Source organism: Dipodomys merriami, unplaced genomic scaffold (assembly GCF_024711535.1).
Source record: "Dipodomys merriami isolate MVZ:Mamm:240054 unplaced genomic scaffold, mDipMer1.0.p SCAF_11, whole genome shotgun sequence".
Lineage (NCBI taxonomy): Eukaryota > Metazoa > Chordata > Mammalia > Rodentia > Heteromyidae > Dipodomys > Dipodomys merriami.
Genome location: NW_027202382.1, coordinates 18,849,514 through 18,868,430, shown reverse-complemented (window position 1 = coordinate 18,868,430; position 18,917 = coordinate 18,849,514). Strand labels below are relative to the sequence as shown.

The 18,917-nt window shown below is 42.2% G+C and overlaps 1 protein-coding gene and 1 pseudogene across 4 annotated transcripts in view; both read right to left on the bottom strand.

Moving 5' to 3' along the window:
* Nucleotides 1–11,337, bottom strand: part of Tgfbr1 (transforming growth factor beta receptor 1) — a 65,352-nt gene extending 54,015 nt beyond the window's left edge. For 3 of the 4 annotated variants that reach the window (XM_070010612.1, XM_070010603.1, XM_070010594.1), the window contains exon 1: nucleotides 11,165–11,337. In XM_070010612.1, the coding sequence (XP_069866713.1) occupies nucleotides 11,165–11,249 (85 nt within the window). In that variant the 5' untranslated portion in view covers nucleotides 11,250–11,337. Of the gene's footprint in view, nucleotides 1–9,983; nucleotides 10,428–11,164 lie in introns of those variants that run through there. The other variant, XM_070010618.1, reaches the window with a different exon arrangement.
* Nucleotides 11,338–14,653: 3,316 nt separating this feature from the next.
* LOC138816205 (large ribosomal subunit protein eL43-like) lies at nucleotides 14,654–14,949 on the bottom strand (annotated as a pseudogene).
* Between the last annotated feature and the right edge of the window lie 3,968 nt (nucleotides 14,950–18,917).

Below are 18,917 nucleotides of genomic sequence, written 5' to 3'. Positions count from 1 at the left end.
TCCCTGGCCTATATTGTTTTTATTCAAATGTAAAATGAGATAAAATAACTACTTTAACTTCTTTATTTTGGAAAACAATTGCATATAATTATTGTTGAAGGAAATTCACAATAGACCATCATGATGTTTTTATTTAAATCTGCTGCGCATTGAATAACAAAATTAAAATGTCAGCTTCTCAATTGGAGAATACTTAAATCAACAGCCATGTGCTAAACAAAGAGACTCAATTAGAGCATATTATAGTTCAATTTGGAAATGAATACATCAAGCAAAAGAATGATATGTATATCTCATGTGTATGCATGCACATACAAATAAAAAGCCATAGTTACTGCTTTTTTATCTCCATAATCTTCATGGTTAGCTATATCCCCCATGATCAGTGCTCTTGCTTGCTTAAGTCCTAGCTTCTAGTAGAAAAAGCTGTTTGTTTTTCCATTTCTCATGAAACCTATTTGTATTTCACTGCATATTTCGGGATCTTATATTGTAGAAATGTAATAGGATGCCTGCACAAGGTGTCCTAGAACTATAAATATACACTATTATGTAATCAGTGAGGTTCACACCTACGAAATCTAAATAGAACGGTTATCCTGAAGCAAGTGAACAAAAATTAAGAAGGTTCAGCCCTGTTAGTGAGATCAAGGAAACACTAGAACAGACCTAGAGTAGCCACCTGCAGAATACGTGAGTTATCCTTAATAAGTCATGGAGTGACTTACTGGATATTGCCAAATTTTATTTCAAGCTTGCTGAATCCTTTTTTTTAAAGTAGAGAACAAGAACCAGGTGGCCAAAGAACAGCAATATACCCTTACCATTTGGAGATTCTCCTGAGCACTGGCATCTTGGTATTGGAGACTTAGCTAAGGATGTGGTTCAGTGGAAGAACACTTGCCTTTCAAGCACAAAGTCAGGCATTCACACCTCAGTAACACACCTAAACAAAAGAAGTAATGAAATCCTCATGGTACCTCACTAATAGGCAGAGAGATCTATGCAAATTATCAAGTTTCTACATTTACCAATCTTTTTTGTAAAATGGCTCAAGTATAAGCCAATCAATAAGTAAACTTTTCTCATCCAATAAGAAAGATACAAGACAGTGCTCATCTTGAAATCATAAATTCTAAGGTAGTTCTGCCTGTATGTATGTATGTTGGCTTAACAACAAAGAAGTTTGACTATCTCTAAAAGGACAAAATTCTAAAGTAAAAACAGAGTGTAGAGATAATCAAGTTTAACCTTCCACCTAATCCAAGAAATTTCTTCTACAATTTCTCAGATGGTTACCTGGCCTCGGCCTATGTCCAGTCACAGGGAACATACTACCATACAGAGATCTATTTGGACAGCTACTATTGATAGAAAGCTCCTTATCTTGAGCTTAAATTTGTTTCTCAATCAAGTAATTCTGGTTCTTCCAAAAGACAGTCCTTTGCTTATTTAAAAATATAATAATTCTCATTGACTGAATACCTACTCAAGTCAAGTTTGTGCTTGGCATATTATAAACACTTGTTTACTACCTTCACAGTGACCATGTAAGCCAACAGTTAATCTCCTTTAAAAACTGAGTCCACAGAGAGATATACTAATTAGAACCTAATTCCAAATGTCTTTTTTTTTTCAGTTAACAAGAATAAATTTATTGAAAGTGAAAGGAAAACCGGGAAAGGAAGGTAATGAGACTTCATTCGGAAAGGGACCCCAAAGAGGAGTCTATATGTCTATTCTTACAAATTTCTGAGAAATTTAATAAATTTCAATTCATTCCAAATGAACTGAATCTGTCTCCAAAATTGGAAAGAAAAAAAACTCTCAGTCAATCTAAACAGAAATTTAAAGACAGACTAGTGGAGCAAAACAGTAGCACTGTACAAGATAGCCCTCAGGGAGCTCCAAGGAACAGCAAAGTGACACCTGTAACATCAACAACCATGACCTGAGGCCAGTAGTGCAAATTCATGTCCCAAACACAAAACTTCCTGTCTATTATGTCAGCCAGGAACCAGAGATCAAAGTTTCAATACAACCAGATCACATTCTAAATGCCTATGTCTTTGGTGTTAGACAAGTGTGTATGCTACAGTAAAAAGAGAGTATCATTAAGTCAGCTCTTTGCCTAGGTCCTTTTCCATTTGAAGCAGAGTCTAGTCTGCTACCTCCACTGCCTCCTGAACAAGTCCAGTTGGCTACCTTCATCTCTACTACAACCTGCTTAAGTCAGAATTCATCTCCCCTTAGTTGTTCTCTAGCCAAATTCCGTATTGAAGACATTTCCTACAAGTATAATATGTATTGAAAAGAAAGTCTTCCTTTTAGTTTTTCTATACTTTTCATCATCTTAATCATTAGGAGATATTTACTAAAAAACAAATTAGTTCTTTCTGAAACTCTTTGCCAACTTCAAAACAATTTTATTAGCTTTGATAAACATAAAATGATTACAGACTGCATCAAAAAACTATATAGGGATGAGAGATGATAAAAGCCAAAAAAGTTCATGTTGGCTGGTGATTTTTTTTTTCTTTTCTCCAATTCAAAATTTTTCAAGTATTTTCAATTCTGTGCCTGTCTTACACTTAAAAGCAAATTTTTAACATATATAAATCCAATACAAATAAGTAATCAACTATCATTAGATAGTTAAATCCCATCAGAGAGATTCAAATTATCTAGAAAGTATCACTTCAAAGAAAGATTGCAAGCCTCTGAGTACACTTCCGTTTCAAGAAGCAAAACTTTAATGAACAAAAGCTGAAGGCAGAGTATGGTGGATCATACCTATAGTCCTAACTACTGGGGAGGCAGAGACAAGAAGGTCTCTGAAGGCTACTGGAGAAAAGTAGTATAAAATCCTACCCCCACCCTCTCCCCAAAAAAAGCATAGTATGAGATGCTACTCCCTACCCCCCCAAAAAGTAGTATGAGATCCTATTCCCCACCCCCTCTAAAAAGCAGTATGAGATTCTACTTCCTACCCCACCAAAAAAAAGTAGTATGAGATTGTACTCCCAAAATCCAAATTAAACTCAAAATGACTGGAGACATGGTTCAAGTGGTAGAGCCATTCTGAGGCCCTGAGTTCAATGTCCAGTATTGAAAAATACAACATTCTTGCTGAAGTGGTCCTAACAACATATTTACTGTTTTCATAAACATCACTTACTCTGGAATGCTCAAATGCAAACTTCCTCATCCATTAGCAGAAAGACTAAAGTCTTAGAAAACATGGAAACCAGCTCTTCAATTGATAGGCTTTCATAGATATAAACCAGATTGCGATTACTATCAAAGCAGGCAGGAGAAGTTCATGGGTAAGACTCAATCATTTGTCTATTGTTAGTTTATAATTGTTTTAACTGAAGTGACTTTTTTTTAATATTGAAGAAAAAGTTGGGTGAGAATCTTGAACCAATGTCATCAAAACCAATTATCTTCTGACCACTGGTGACATAAACCTAAGAATAAATGGATTTTTTTGTTAAGTTTTTTGGAAGCTAGGGGCTGATGTGCTTGCCTGCAATCCTAGCTATTCAAGAGGCTGTGATCTGAAGAACATGGTTCAAAGTCAGCCCAGGTAGACAAAGCTGAAACTTATCTCCAATTAACCAACAAAAAGCCAGAGTGGAAGCATGGCTCAACTGGTAGAGTGTTAGGTGATAGAACACCAGCTATGGGCAGAAAAAAGCCTCTCAAGAGTGAGAAGCCTTGAGTTCAAGCCCTCAATACTGGCACGCATGCACGCGCACACACGCGCGAACACACATACACGCATGCGCACACACCACACACGCACAAACACGCACGTACGCGCACACACACACACACACACACACACACACACACACACACACACACACACACACACACACACACACACACACAAATCTTTTGGGAATTAAACAGCACCTAAGTAAAAAGTTCAACTACGATTCAGGACTCATTATGGAAATTAAATGAGACAAAGCAGGTTGACTAGCTGGCACATTCTTACACGTTTTCAAGAAATGTCAAAACAACCTATATGACTAATCAAAATTGTATTTCAAGTTAGAAATCATTATATGTATTGCTCTTAGATTGCTAAGCTGAGGGAGAAGATATATCAAAGGCCAGATCTGATCTATAAAACTGAACCCACAAAACTAGATGTACTCCACTGGTATTTAAGGAAAAAAAGGGGGCGGGGGAATTAACCAATTAAAAATTCATATTGAAGAAAGAAAACTCCCCAGAAGCCTACCTGAATCACTCTGGCTAACAAACAACCTACATAGTTAAATATGGATCCAACTCACAGTACCAGCAAATTTTAACGTTTGTAGATATGCCATTGAAAAAATTCATTTAAGAAAAGTATTAGTGCCAGGTGCTGGTGGCTCATATTTGTAATCCTAGCACTCAGGAGGCTGAAATCTATGGACTACAGTTCAAAGTGCAGGCAAGAAAGCTTGTGAGACTCTCATCTCCAACTAACCACCAAAAAGCCCAAAGTGAAGCTATGGCTCAAGTGGTAGAGTGCTAGCCCTGAGCAAAAAGCCCAGGGACATGCTCAGGCCCTGAGTTCAAGCTCCAGGACTGGCACCAAAAACAAAACAAAACAACAAAAGACTTCAGTATTATCTGAAATATTAGGAGTTAGACTGAGTCAAGATAGATCTTTCATTTGAGAAGACTTCAAAAGTCTCCTGGAGCCTATTCTGCAAGACAAAGTATAAAAAGTCCTGAGAAATATGCCCTAATTCCAAGAAGCAGGAAGCAAAAATGTGACTCAATCACATGGTAACAAACCACAGTCCATCTGTTCAAAAGAACACCGTATTTACGTAAGCCATGACCAAGAGAGAGCAGCAAAAGGCATAGTTAAAAAACAATTGTAGGGTGTTCGTGGCTTGAAAAGATATACTCTTACATCACCAGGGCCATCCACAGAATAATGTCACCTTTAAAACTCAAATACATGCCAGTTGTGGTGGCTCACACTTGTAATCCTAGGTACTCAAGACGCTGAGATCTGAAGAATTTTAGTTTGATGCCAGCCTGGGGAAAAAGTTGAGACTCCATCTCAATCAATAAAAAGCTAGGTACAGTGGTACAAATCTATCATTCTGGCTAAGTAAGAAGTGTAAATAAACAGTTCACAGCATAGGCCAGCCCAGGCAAAAACTGAGACTTTATCTGAAAAAAATAAAAGCAAAAAGGGCTGAGTAAGTGTGCCTCAAGTGGTAGAGTGCCTGTCTAGCAAACACAAGGCTATGAGTTCAAAGCCCAGTACCACCAAAAAAACAAATTCTAGTACACTGTTAGTAGGAATGTAGACTTGTTCAATCTCTCTGCAAAGCAGTATGGAGGTTCCTCAAAAAAACTAATCATAGAACTACCCTATGATCCAGCAATTACACTCAAGCATTTATTCAAAAGAGGATACAGTAAAGCCCCAGTACAACCATGTTCATTGCTGCATTATTCACCATAGCAAGGTATGGAATCAACCCAGATGCCCCTCAATGAACAAATGAATCAAGAAAATGTGGAATCTTACTCATCCATTAGAAAGAATGATATTGTAGCATTTGCAAAGAAATAGAAGGAGCTGGAAAAAATTGTGTTAAGTAAGTTAAGCCCAGAGAGACAAAGGTTGCATGTTTTCTCTCATATGTGGAAGCTAGAACTCGTTTATAAGCATATAAGTAAACACTCTAGGTGACATACAAATGTATTAACTGAAATATGGTAGATTCAGGGGAGAACTAAGTGTAATTCCTTAGAAAGGCTAAATCATAGTTGAACAAAATAAGCACTGGAGAGTGAGGTGTATATGTGTGTATGTGTGTATACTAATTATATGTTAACGATATAAATATATAATATATAAACAAACAAACTCCAAAACCTAAATTACAAATGAATATACTCAATGCAATACAACAATACTACAAGAATGGTGTGGAGTCTCATTCAGTTCAATCATTTCCAAACAGACCTAGAACCTTTCAGTGAAGGCTGGCAACAGGAGCCACACTCCCCAAAGGAACATGATTTTCCTCCCTCTGGATGACGAAGATTTTTGGTGGTTTTGGGGCTTGAATGCAGGGCCTTCTTGCTTATTCAGCAGGTACACAACTACTTAAGCCATGCATCCAGTCTTGCTTTTTGTTGGTTATTTTGGAGACAGAGTCTCATGGTGCCCAGACCGACCTCAAACTGAGATTCTATGGATTTCAGTCTCCCACTTAGCTAGAATTATAGAGCTACCAGTGCCCCACCCCCTTGATTATTTCATCATCTTATTTTCCCATTTAATTTCAACAACTAAATAGATCACTTATAATTCTAGGTCTAAATAAAAGCCTTTCAGTTACAACCTAATTCAATGTAATTAACTTAAGACCAAATTTCAAACTACTTTCAGCTCATTCTTCTCAATCAACAAGTAAGTACTGTACTAGATCTTTTTATGGGTAACAATAAAGACACTGGCCTTTCACTAGAGTATTTTGTTGTTGTTGTTGTTTTTGCAGGTCCTGGGACTTGAACTTAGGGCCTAGGTGCTGTTTCTGAGTTTTCTGCTCAAGGCTAGTGCTCCATCACTTGAGCCACAGTATCACTTCCAGCTTTTTCTGAGTTTATTAGACTTAAGAGTCTCATGGACTTTTCTGCCCAGGCTGGCTTTGAGCCATGATCCTCAGATTTCAACCTCTTCGCTAGCTAGGATTACAGGATGAGCCACCAGCACCCAGCTCACTAGAGGACTTAATCTCTGATCATTCTCCTACCTACTGTAGAATTGACTTTTCATAAATGCTATAGAATTTAAGATCTACTTCACTTAGGAAGTCATTCTAAGCCTTCACACTTTAAAGTACCATATAGGTCACAAGATTTCAAATCAGAAAATCAAAGTTCCTGTCTCAGTTTGGCCCTTATAGGACCCTAAGCCATTCACCTAATCTTTCTATTTTTCCATCTATAAACTGAAGTAATGATACAGCTATGCCTTTCACCATTAGAATGCCCAGCAGTATGTTATTCTCCCTCCCTTAGCCCACTTATTTTGTTTTGTGGTCAGATACATGTTATAGTTTTTAGTAATGGGGAAAAGTGATAGGAGTTAATACATCCAACCCCCAAAGTATATGCAGAATGAGGAACCTAATTCTAAAGAGAAAGTTACCACTAAAAGCTTTGATTTCTGGCCTGGAGTAGATCCCAGGATAGTTGAGAACACAATTAAATTTTTAATACTCATCATATTTTGCTCTCTGTCAGTCTGAATTCTAGACACCCTTTCAAAGTCAGTTTAAATATGAAAGTGTCCAGGAAACCTACCCCATCACCTTCACCTATACTAATTACTTGCCTCTTTGAATACTAATGTCTCTATAGAAGTATTAAAAGTATTTAACTGGCATTACCAGGATTCTAACCAATCAAAACACAAGGAATCCAATGGAAATTGCTGGTTGACTATTAGTCCTATTAATTGCTAGCAAAACAAAATGGCAAACTCAAACTCAAATATACACTAATTTGATCTCACAATCTTACAAGTTAGGCCAAGTAGATATCACATACTGTCTGTATATCTAGTGGTGAAGTTGGGACTAATAACTAAGTTAAATAATCAACTGATTCTTTCACAATACCATGCAACTTTTCCTGACTATATATATGCAGTATTATAAATTACCACTCAATAACAAAAACAGTAGGACTGCTTAGTCATTTAATCAATAACTTTTATGTGGAACAGAATATTTGCTAGGTTCTAAGGCTATGAAAGAAAGCCATGACTCTTGCCCTCTGGGTACCTAAAATAAACTCTAATACCATTAAATAACAGTGCAAGATGGTAGAAATGGACAACACAAGTAGAAGTGCTATACAGTTTAGGAAAGTAAAGAGTTCAAATAGAACTAAACTTCTATAGGAACTCAGGACTGATAACTACTGTTCTCAAGCAACCAAAGGGATAAAATTATATATGTACAAAAAAAGCTGAACAGTCAAGACTCAATGGGGAAAGAGAAATCACTAGAAGTGAGGGGTTACAGTAATGAAAAGTGAGATATCTGGTTCAATACCTGAAGGTGACCCTAATCATAAACCTCAAGTGCTGTTCTGAATGCTAACTACAAATGGGAATTCTTATAAACCTTTACAGGGATAATCCAGGAAGATAAGCTTGGCAATAGTTTATAGAAAGGCCTAGATGATTATAAAAAACAAACAACAACAAAAACACTTGCTGGACACCAGTGTGTCTCATGCCTATAGCCTTAGTTACTCAGGAGGCTGAAATCTGAGGATCTCAATTTGAAGCCAGTCAGCCAGATAAAACCTCAAAACTCTTATTTCCAATTAACCAGCAAAAAGCCAGAAGTGGAGTTCAAAACTCCAGTACTGGTATGCACACACACCCACACACACAAAATAAATACAATGGAAAGGAAAAAGAAACACTCAAAAACAACTAGATTTGGAGCAAAACAGGCAGGACTAAAGTAATAGCTGCACATCCGGGAAGAGTGAGATTTTAGTTTTTTTTCAAAAGAAAAAGTTATAGAACAAATAAAAATGAAACAACAAATAAATACAAATAAAAGTAAACAGTACTGTCACACAGAATATTTATAGAGGAAGTAGAACTAAACCGTATACCAGAGGCAAAGGAACATTTTCCATAGAAAATTTATGTTGGAGAGAAAGCAAATACAGAAGAGAAAGCAAACACAGATCAGGGTGCCTCTAATCCTAACTGAGATCTGAGGGTCGAAACTGAAAGCCAGCCTAGGCAGAAAAGTAACTGAGACACTTATCTCCAATTAATGGCCAAAAAGCCAGAAGTAGGAGGTGTGGCTCAAATGCTAGAAAGCCAGCCTTGAGCAAAAAAAAGCTAAGAGACAGAGCTTAGGCCCAGTTCAAGCTCCGGTAAAGGAACCAAAAGACACAGGTACCCTGTGCCTTGTATATATGTTTATCTGATTTGGGGGATGGGAAGAGGAAAACACAGAAATGGAGACATGGGACAAAGAGTGAACCAATGTAACAGGGATACTCATTAAGACACAATGTTGGAAATGAACTTTACAACTTCGGAGGGGGAGGGAAGTGGAATGGGGAAGTGGAAGAAAAGGAGGGAAGGAGTAACACTGTTCCACAAGAAATGTACACATTACCTTACTTATGTAACTGTAACCCCTCTGTACAACTAAATTTTAAAAAACCCACAACTAATTCTCAGAGTAAAAGGAGCAACATCAAGTTGTTCAAGAAAAGCTAAGTTATAGAGGAAAGAATGAGCTTCTTTAAACTGTATGAAAGGATGGGCTGAAGTATCAATATAACCAACCTGGGCAAGCAAACAAGGTGATGGCCCAGGCTTTCAGTCATAAAGAATTGACACCAGCTTTGTAGGGTGCGTGTGCCCAAGCACACTGCATGCTCCTTCAGAGCACCCACGTAGACTAAACCATGCTCTGAATATCCATGTCAATACTGTTACTTAAATGCAAGAACACTTCTTAACCTAGGTGGAAAATAATAAACCACCCTACTCAAGTAATGCTGTGAAAACGTTACTTATGTTTGATACATAATTATATGTATTCTCCCACCTGAGCACGTAGTTATCTTGCCTCTCTCTTCAGGCCAAGGTTAAATCACCCTTATTTTCCCTAATGCAGGCCTCAGAGCTCAAGAATATTCCAGGAACCAGAAAGACGCCAATCTGAAACGTATGTTGTTAGAGCAAAACCTGCAAGTGAGCAGTCAGTATCAAGTGCTCATCAGATGACCGAAAAGGAAAAGTGGGCTATGCTGCTTAGGTGTATGTATCAAGTGTAGAGGTTTGAGAAACAGCCCTAACTCAGTACCTCAGTTTTAACATCTATAAAGAGGGCACCTGCCAGGAGCCCTGACTGATTCGTTGTGGGGGAGTCAATGCACTTAGGTGTGTTTTCTATACTTACATTATGTAAGCTCTTAACAAACGGTAGCTATGAGGATTAACTGGCCATCCAGGCGCTCAAAGGATGTGGGGTGTTTTGCACGTGTTGCTGCTGTTGTTTTAACATTTGCTGTGCAGCTTCGGACACAAACGAACTTCAGGTTTGGGTTGCCAGTGCTGTCGCTCAACATTTCGGTTCCTGGGAGTCTGATTCTGTTGCTAATAAACCAAGCTTTCCACTCCTTCCTTCGCCGGAGTAAACTGACAACCACCGATTCCAACCCGAGTTCACATTGTGGAAAGCGGCTACGCGGAGCACATCTGTCCCCCGCAACAACAACTGTCAACTCGGGGGAAAAGACACGTCCCCAGGAATGCGTGTCCATCCTTCGAGGAAACCCACGGAATCGTTCCCATTCACGCATTCCCCGACCGCAGGAGAACCCGCGCTCACGTTTCCGTTTTTTGTTTTCTCGCGGCAAAGACGACCCGCGAAGGCGTCCTAAGGGTCCCGGGACTCCCTCCAACCCCTCCAGACGGAGGAACGCCGGGCACGTCCCGCTCACCTCACACAAAAAAGCTCCCGGAGCCCCCCACCACCCTCCACCCCGGCCGGGGAAGCCGCCTCCTCCCGGGGCAGCAGGCTCGGCGCCCCAGCCCAGGGCAAGCCCGGCCGACCCGGGGTCTCGGCCCACGGCGCCCCGTCCCCACCGCCCCAGGACGCCTTCCGGGCTCGGAGCCCACTCCGGGCGCCCGCGCGGGGAGCCCGGAAGAAGGCCACACGGTGCCCGGCGGAGGAACGGCCCCGCCGGCCTCACACCCAGCCGGCTCTCCCGCCCACTCTCGCCCTCGTCGGGCAGCCCCGACCTCGAACCGCCCCCCGCCCCCGACGTCACCGCCCCCCGGAGAGCGCGGCGCGGGCCGGCCTCGGACTTCCTCCCCGGCGCGGCCCCCTCCGCCCCCCCACCCCACGCCCCACGCTCGGACCCACGCCCCCGCCCCGCCTGGCCGCGGCGCCCCGTCCCGGGCTCGCGTGGAGCCCGCGGGCGCAGGAAAGCCCGGCCCGGCCCAGCACCGCCACCTGCGCCCCCGGCCCCGCGCCATGTTTGAGAAAGAGCAAGAGCGAGCCAGAGGCCGGGCCCGGCCCGCGCGCCCCGCGGCCGCCCGCCCGCCCGCCCTCCCGCCGCCGCCACCGCTGCTCACCCGTCGCCCTCGGGAACAGCGTCGCCGCGCCCGCCAACACGAGGAAAAGCAGCCGGCGACGCGGAGCAGCGGCCGCCGCCTCCATCGTCCCGCCGCCACCCGCCTGTGGCACGGCCCGGCCCGGCCGCCGCTACGCCTCGGCAAGCCTCGCCTCGCCCCACCTCCCCTGCCGCCGCGGCGGCCTGGCTCCGGCCCTTTGTAACTGCTCCGGGGGACGCGCGCCCATTGGCTGCCCGGCTCCCTCCGGCCCCGCCTCCCACCGCCTGCGAGCGCCCTAGCGGGACCCAGCCGCAAACCCCTCCCACGGCCCAACCTGGCAGCCAATGAGGAGCCTCTGGCTCCGGCCTCTGGCCACGCCCTCATACTCCCAGGCAGCGCCCCCAAACCGCTGGTGCGGACAGAGCTGCCCCGGCTCCGCCGCCGGCCACGGGCGGGGGAAGGGGGAGGAGGTAGGGTCCCGCCAGCCTCGGCGCCGAGCCTCCCGCCCCGGATGCACCGCTGTGCGAGGTGGAAAAAAAAGGCTGGTGCCGCTGGACGCTCTGTTCTTTTACTTTTGACCTCACGTGCACGCCCCCCGCCCCCTCCCAGCCCTGCCCCGACAACCCCAACACACCCACATCCACACACTGGGGTCGGGACGGGCATCTGCTGCGACTTGCCCTCCCCAGCGCCGCGCTTCAACTTTCCAGCACCCCCACCAAGACAGGTGACCCCGTCCCCTGTTTCTTCCTGCTGTCAACGTCCATCCCAAACCTTGCCCACGTCCCCCAATTCCAGGCCCAAAGTTCTCAGATCCCAGCCTCAGACCCCCAATACCATGAGCTCGACACACCCCCTCCCCAGATAGACTCCCCCTCTCCAGGACAATCCCAAAGTGGGGATCCAAGCTTCCCTCCTAACCCGTCCACAACCTGGTTGGACCTGGAGAGTTCCACACACCTTAAAGGAAGAAGACCCCTCTTTCTCCCCCCCCCCCCCACACCTCTACTGAGCAACCAGCTCCCCTAGGCTGAGGGAGAGCAATCGTCACCACTTCAAACTGTCTTGGACACGCCCGTGTAATAATTCTGAGGTGTCACTAAAAAACCCAAATACACTACGTTTCATTCTGAATTGCCAATTTACTGTGAGACGCCCCGCCCACCTCCTCTGGGATGCCAAAACGAGCTCCAGATTTGTAATTCTTCCTGTCAGACGAGTCCTTTCTACAGACACAAACACAGCCACACCGAGGCTGCTGCAGAGGCGCAGAGAATGAGTGGTTTTTTTTTTTTTTTCTCTTTCCGCAGAACCTTTTAAGGAAAAAGAAAATTATTTTCTGTGTGCTTTGAGCCTGGAATTAAATAAAGCTCGGTAGCAGCACTCGCGTATGGATGGATAAAAGACTTTAAAACTATTTGCTGAGCATTTTCTCCAGCTTGGAAGACTTCATTGAGCTGGAAAGGGAGTTGGAGCTGGGGTCTGAGGGCTGTGCTAGTGCCCCTTCCTGGTTGGGTTACTTACTTGAGCAAGTCGCTTAACCTTTTGGAGCCTGAATAGGCTGCTCTCTGGGATTCTGGTGGGCTCCTGGCTCAAGCCCATGGAGGTCAGACAGACTGCTTCTGCAAGGCTCCAGCCCCAATCTTGTTAGTCCCAGGTGGCTTCAAAGGAGAGTTGGTTGGCCTTGTTACATCTGAAAACTCAATTGCCCTTTCGCTGCTCTTTCTCATAGTGTCTTGCATAAGTTAAAAGCTTAGGAGACCTTTTTTTCTTTTTAATGGAATGAATGAATGAAATGAAAGGATGGTTGATCTCAAAAGGCATTTCTCATCATCATTCAGAAGGTACTGAGAATGACTCCTATCCCCTTTATAAGTAAAAGGAATTGAATCGCATCTCTTGGGTCCTTTAATGATACAATATGTCTGGAATTGTGTCTGGAACATAGTAAACAGTGTCATTTCTTTTGCCATCCTCTTCCAGTTCTGGATGATTCTAGTCAGAATTTACTTTGGTTTCAATCCCTGCCTTTGCCTTATAGAAACTATGCTAATCAACAGGAAGATAGATCTCTTGGATGACACACCTCTGGGTCCTTAACATTTTCCGTGGAATTCAGTGTGTTCACGAGGAAACTAAGAGACAGGAAGGAGAAACAGACTATTTTTAAAAAATTTGTCTTCCTGATATGAGGAGGAAATTTTCATGAGGCACAAATACATAATCTATGTTAAAATGGAACAATAAATTTTAAGTTTAAAATCATGGCTCGCTGTTTTGTAAGCTGCGGCCTCAGACTTCCTCCCCCGCACGTTTTCCCGCCACGTCCCAGGCTGTGGGACTTTTCTGGTGGTGGAACTAGATTCTGGCTTCAGGTTCCCCGGAGGCAGTGCATTAATCAGCATTTGAAGGCAACTTATCAGTAATTTTGCTTCACAGAACACTGGGCCCACTTCAAAACACACTGGCTTTATAATTCAAAATAAAGTGAATAAGTCTATTTGTCTTTTTAAAAAGGTTGAGCCATAGGGCTGGGAAGGTGGCTGGCTCAGTGGTAGAGTGCTTGCCTTGCATGCATGAAGCCCTGGGTTTGAGTCCTCAGTGCCACATAAGCAGAAAAAGCCAGAAGTGGTGCTGTGGCTCAAGTGGTAGAGCGCTAGCCTTCAGTTGAAGAGCTGAGGGACAGCGCCCAGGCCCAGAGTTCAGGCCCACGACTGGATAAAAAAAAAAAAAAGGTTGAGCCATGGAAACCTCTTCTTTGGGAGGCCTTCAGCCTCTCCTTAGAATTCTAGCTCTGCCAGTCCCTGGATATAGGTCTGTTCTCTCCGAGATTTTAGCACGTTATCCCCGGGAGAACATAACATCAACTCGTTGTTCTGTTGGGAAGCCTAAAAGGGAATCTGTCACAAATGTAAATTTCCTACACTGTGTCCACAGGTTCTCCAAAGGTTTACCCATCATTCTCTCCCATATGTTGATGTAAAGGGGGGAGAAATCAAGAGTTGTCAGCTGCAGAGCTCAGCCTGGGAGACATACAACAATGCCTTTCCCCTGTACAGTACTACCTCATAATCTATGCCAAATATATCGATTATTTTTCTTTCAGATTGTTTCCTCAAATAAGATGCCTTCACCAAATCAGAGTGCAGAGGCTGCTGGTGCCTAAATACTCCTGCTTTTGCTTTGTAACAAAATTTTTATTCCTTTTGGGGGATGTAATTCACCTTGGGTTTTGTTTTTTTTAAGTCAATTTCCCAGGCTCTTTGCACCTAGGTATGACCATGTGTCAGAGTTCTAGCCAGTGAAATGTGATAAGAAGTCTACTTTCTACACAATGGTATTTGTTCCCATCAAAAAAAAAAGAAAGAAAAAGAAAAGATCCTGCATCCTTGATAAATTCCTTGAGCAACTGCACCAGCTCCAAAAAAGCTTACATATTTCCTTTGTTGTTGTTGTTATATAAATTAACCCATTTATTGTGCACTAGGGACATCTGTGATGGTGGAGCTTTTACTGGTCTTTTGATTCCTTCAGTCTTCTAATGGCAGACTTGACTGTGACAGCAGGAGTGGTGTTGTGAGTCCAGGTACCATCAGCCACGGCTTTCATGCATCAGCCACTGCTTTCATGCAAACCACAGTGCCAGATTCCCACAGCTCTCCTCTTCATCTTGATCTTGCCACTGTAGGAACAGGTGTACTTGGTGTGCTTGCTGATTTCAATTTTTTCACCATCTTCTGGAGTGAGGCACCATAGCTGGTGCCAAATTTATAGACAATGCCCATCTTCTTGGTGCATCTGGCCATATTGCCTCATATCGCCCTGAGAGAACTTATTTCTTGTTATATGAGAAAATCCTCTTTTTTAAACCTCAGAACCCTTCATGTATAAAAATAATATAGGAAAATCCACTAACAACTATTTTTAAAGGGAGCTGGAAGGAGGTTAAGAAAGAGTAATGAAGCCAGGTGCTGGTAGCTCACACCTGTAATACTAGCTATTAAGGAAGCTGAGATCTGAGGATGGGAGTTCAGAGCCAGCCTGGACAGAAAAGTCCCCATGAGACTTTTATCTACAATTAATCACTCATAAACCAGAAGTGGAACTGTGGTGCAAAGTGGTAGAGCAATAGCCTTGAGCAGAAGAGCTCAGGAACAGCACCCAGGCCCTGAGTTCAAGCCCCATGACCGCCCCTCCACCCCAAAAAAAAAAGGTAATAAAAGAGGTAAATTTGATCAAAGTATATTGTGTGAATCAATACAAATATTGCAAAGAAACTCCTTTGTACAATTAATTTTTTAAACATGCAAAAAAGTACACCACTACACTTGTAGGCCCATTCTATCAAGATATTATTGATTTATGCCATTGTTGGCTGTTGCTCTTATTTCTCCTAAGAATCTGCCTCCAAACTCAGTGGCTTCGAATAATTGTTGTGATGTGTTATTTTCCAAGAGACTGTGGGTTATACTGGACAGTTTCTCTAAGTCATCCAAGCTGATCTCAGCTACTCTTGCATGAGTCTGCTGTCAGGTGACAAGTTAGCTGGCCTCTGAGCAAGTCTCCAGGTGGTTTGCATCCTCCAGCAGGCTGGCCTAGGCTTGTTCACATGACAGCTCAGGGATCCAAGTTAATGAGAAAGAGTGAGCACGTCTGCTTCAATGCTAGGTTTAGAGGTACCACACCACTATTTTCATTTCGGCCACACCTTGTTGGTGTGTACATAAAATGAACTGAGTCCAAATTCAAAAGGTAGAGCTCATGCTATACATGTATGCTTTTAATCTCCTGGCCTCTTTTTCCTCACTCATAGGTCTCAGAACCTAGGATTCTTTTCCCCAAGGATGGTTATATAAAGTAATCCTTCATCTTCCTTCCTTACAGCTGCTATCCATAAAAAAAAAAAAAAAAACCTCTCTAACCTATTATACCCAAAAGCAGGTCACAAGACCTGCATGTGAGAAGTAGGTCCTAATCCATACCTTCTGAGTAAGAAATGCCTTGTTGAATTTCCCAGCCCTGTCTATTAGCATGAGATCACTCCCTTCTTGTCCAATCAGATCTCTATGCATCTCAATCCTACCTATAGAATGAAGTCTCCATTCAAACCTATACTCCAGCTGGGCTCACCTACAGTAATAGTGACTCAGGAGGCTGAGACCTGAAGTTCAAAGCCAACCTGGGCAGAAAAGTCTCAGAGATTCCATCTCTTCCAGCAAAATCTCAAAATGGAGGCATGGCTTAAGTGATAGAGTGCCAGCCATGAGGAAGAAAGCCAAATGAGAGTGTGAGGCCCTGAGTTCATCTGGCACCATAAGGCATGTTCTGAGATCTTGTGGATGCCTGGAGGTTCCCAGTGGATGGTAGTCCTAGAGAGGGCATGGCATGGAGCCCTAACCTCTCCCCCACACCTCACCACAACTAAGAATCACTTCATCTGCACATCCTTCACTGTAACATCCTTTATTATAACCAATGAGCCCAGGTGTTGCCCTGAGTTTTGTAAGCTGCTCTACCAAATTAATTAAATCTAAGGAGACAGTTTGTGGGCACTCTGATTTATAGCCAGTTGGTCAGAAACACAGGTAAAACAATCTGGGAATTGATACTGACCTGAGAAGAGGAAAGTCCTTTAAGACTGAGCCTTCTGCCTGTAGGATCTGTCTCTTCTTCCAAGTCTTCAAGTCAGAACTGAATTCAACTAAAGGACACCCAGATGGTGTCCACTGTGAAACTGAAGCATTGCTTGGTATATAGAGAAAACCCTACATGCATTTGTTGTCAAGGTGATCTGTGCTCTAGAGAAACTAAGGCAGTTTGCTGTCTTCAGTGGGGAAATAGACTCCATTTTTTTAAATAAAAGGAGCTGAAAAATCACACGATGAAGAGGTGTGGATATCAAGAGAGAAATAAGTGTGTCCACATTTACAAACACTTCTAACACTTTTTTTTCTAATCTTCATTTTAAAATGTTTTAATTATCTTTGAGTAGTTGTACAAAGGAATTGCCATTTAAGGAAGCAGTTTATGAATACAATATATCTAGATCAGTGTCACCCTTTCAACAACCTCACCCATCCTCCCTTATCTACCCCTTTCCTCACTCTTCTTAATTTTGCAGGATATACATTGAGTTCTTGACTTCGCTCTCCCCCAGACTTTCTTATTTTAGATCACTTCCATCTGCCTAGAGTATATCTTTTCAAGTTTCCTTTATTGAGTCTCCTGGTAGTAAACAATCTGTTTTTGTTTGACATAGTGTTTTGATTCAGTCTTCATTGTTGAACAATGTGTTCACTGGACATAGAATTCTAAGTTCATGATTGTTTCAACAATCGGAGATAACATGTCATTGTCTGCCTTTGTTTATGTAAAATCGGATACTTGTCTAATGCTTTCTCTTTTGTAGATGGTCTGTCTTTTCTTTTGGACTATTCTTTTCTTTTGTTTTATTTTTAATGACTTTTTTTAGAGGCATTTTAAGTTCGCAGCAAACTTTAACTGAAATTATATACAATTCCTACCATCTCCTGTCCCTAATCCTATAAAATATACTCCTTGTGGACACTGTACACCAGAGTTGTATCTTTATTACAATTAGTGTAAGGACACTGATACATAATTATCACCTTGGTGTACATTTAGGCTTTGACAAATGTACATGGTCAATTATGAGCATTGAAGTTTCATCCCTATCCTCAGTCACCAAGATACCCTCCTTCATGTTCTTCTGGTTGTTTTATATTCTGAGCTTTTACATTTAAGTCCTTAAGTTATCTTGAATTAGTACTTTTTCTCTGGCAGTCTTTCCCCTCTTTCCCCTCCAGTCCCAGGGTTTGAACTCAATGCCTTGAGTTTACCCAGATTTCTTGTTTTCTTGACTGACACTCTGCCATTTAAGCCATGCCTTCAGTCTGTTTTTTTCTGGCTGTTTTAGAGATGAAGTCTCAGACATTTTTGTCCAGGCTGGCTCCAAACCATGATCCTTTGGATCTCAGTCTCTTGAGTATCAAACATTATGGGCATGAGCCACAGGTGCCTGTATAAATTAACTCATATAAAGGCTGGGTGCAGTAGCATGGACCTATAATTTCAATTAGACAAATTGCTGTCTGAAGTTGCTTTTCCCTTAGGGAAAAGGGTAATATCCTACCTAAAAAATAACTAAAGCAAAAAGGAGTCAAGTTGTGGTTCAAGTGATAAAATGCCTTAGTAAGTGAAGGACCTGAGTTCAAACCTAGTACTGCCAAAGAAAAAAGTTTATTATGTAAAAGGTGAGTTTGAGCTTTTTTCCATATGGAAGTTGACTTAATTCAACATGGTTTGTTGAAAAAGCTTTCTTTCCTTCATTAAACTAGACCAGAGACTTTGTTAAAATATTATTTACACATTTGTGGCTCTATTTCTGGACTGTCTTTCCTTCCCATTGGTCTTGTTGTTTATATTAATATTATGATTTTATCATATTTTATGATATGTCTTTAAGTCAGGTAGAGTAAGTCCTTCAAATTTGTTCTTCTTCAACATTGTTTTGCCTATTTCAAAATATTGATAGTTCCAAGTAAACTGTAAATCCACTTCCACAAAAATCACTTTAGTGACAATTTATCAAAAGCCATAAAAAAAAAAAAACCTTGCCAGTATTGTCGTTGGAATTTTATTTTTATTTTTAGTGGAAATCAATCTGGGGCAAATTGGTAACTTTGTAATAACTCATTCATGAGAATGGTTATTTCTCAGGTATTTAATGTTTTATAATTCTCATTACTACAAA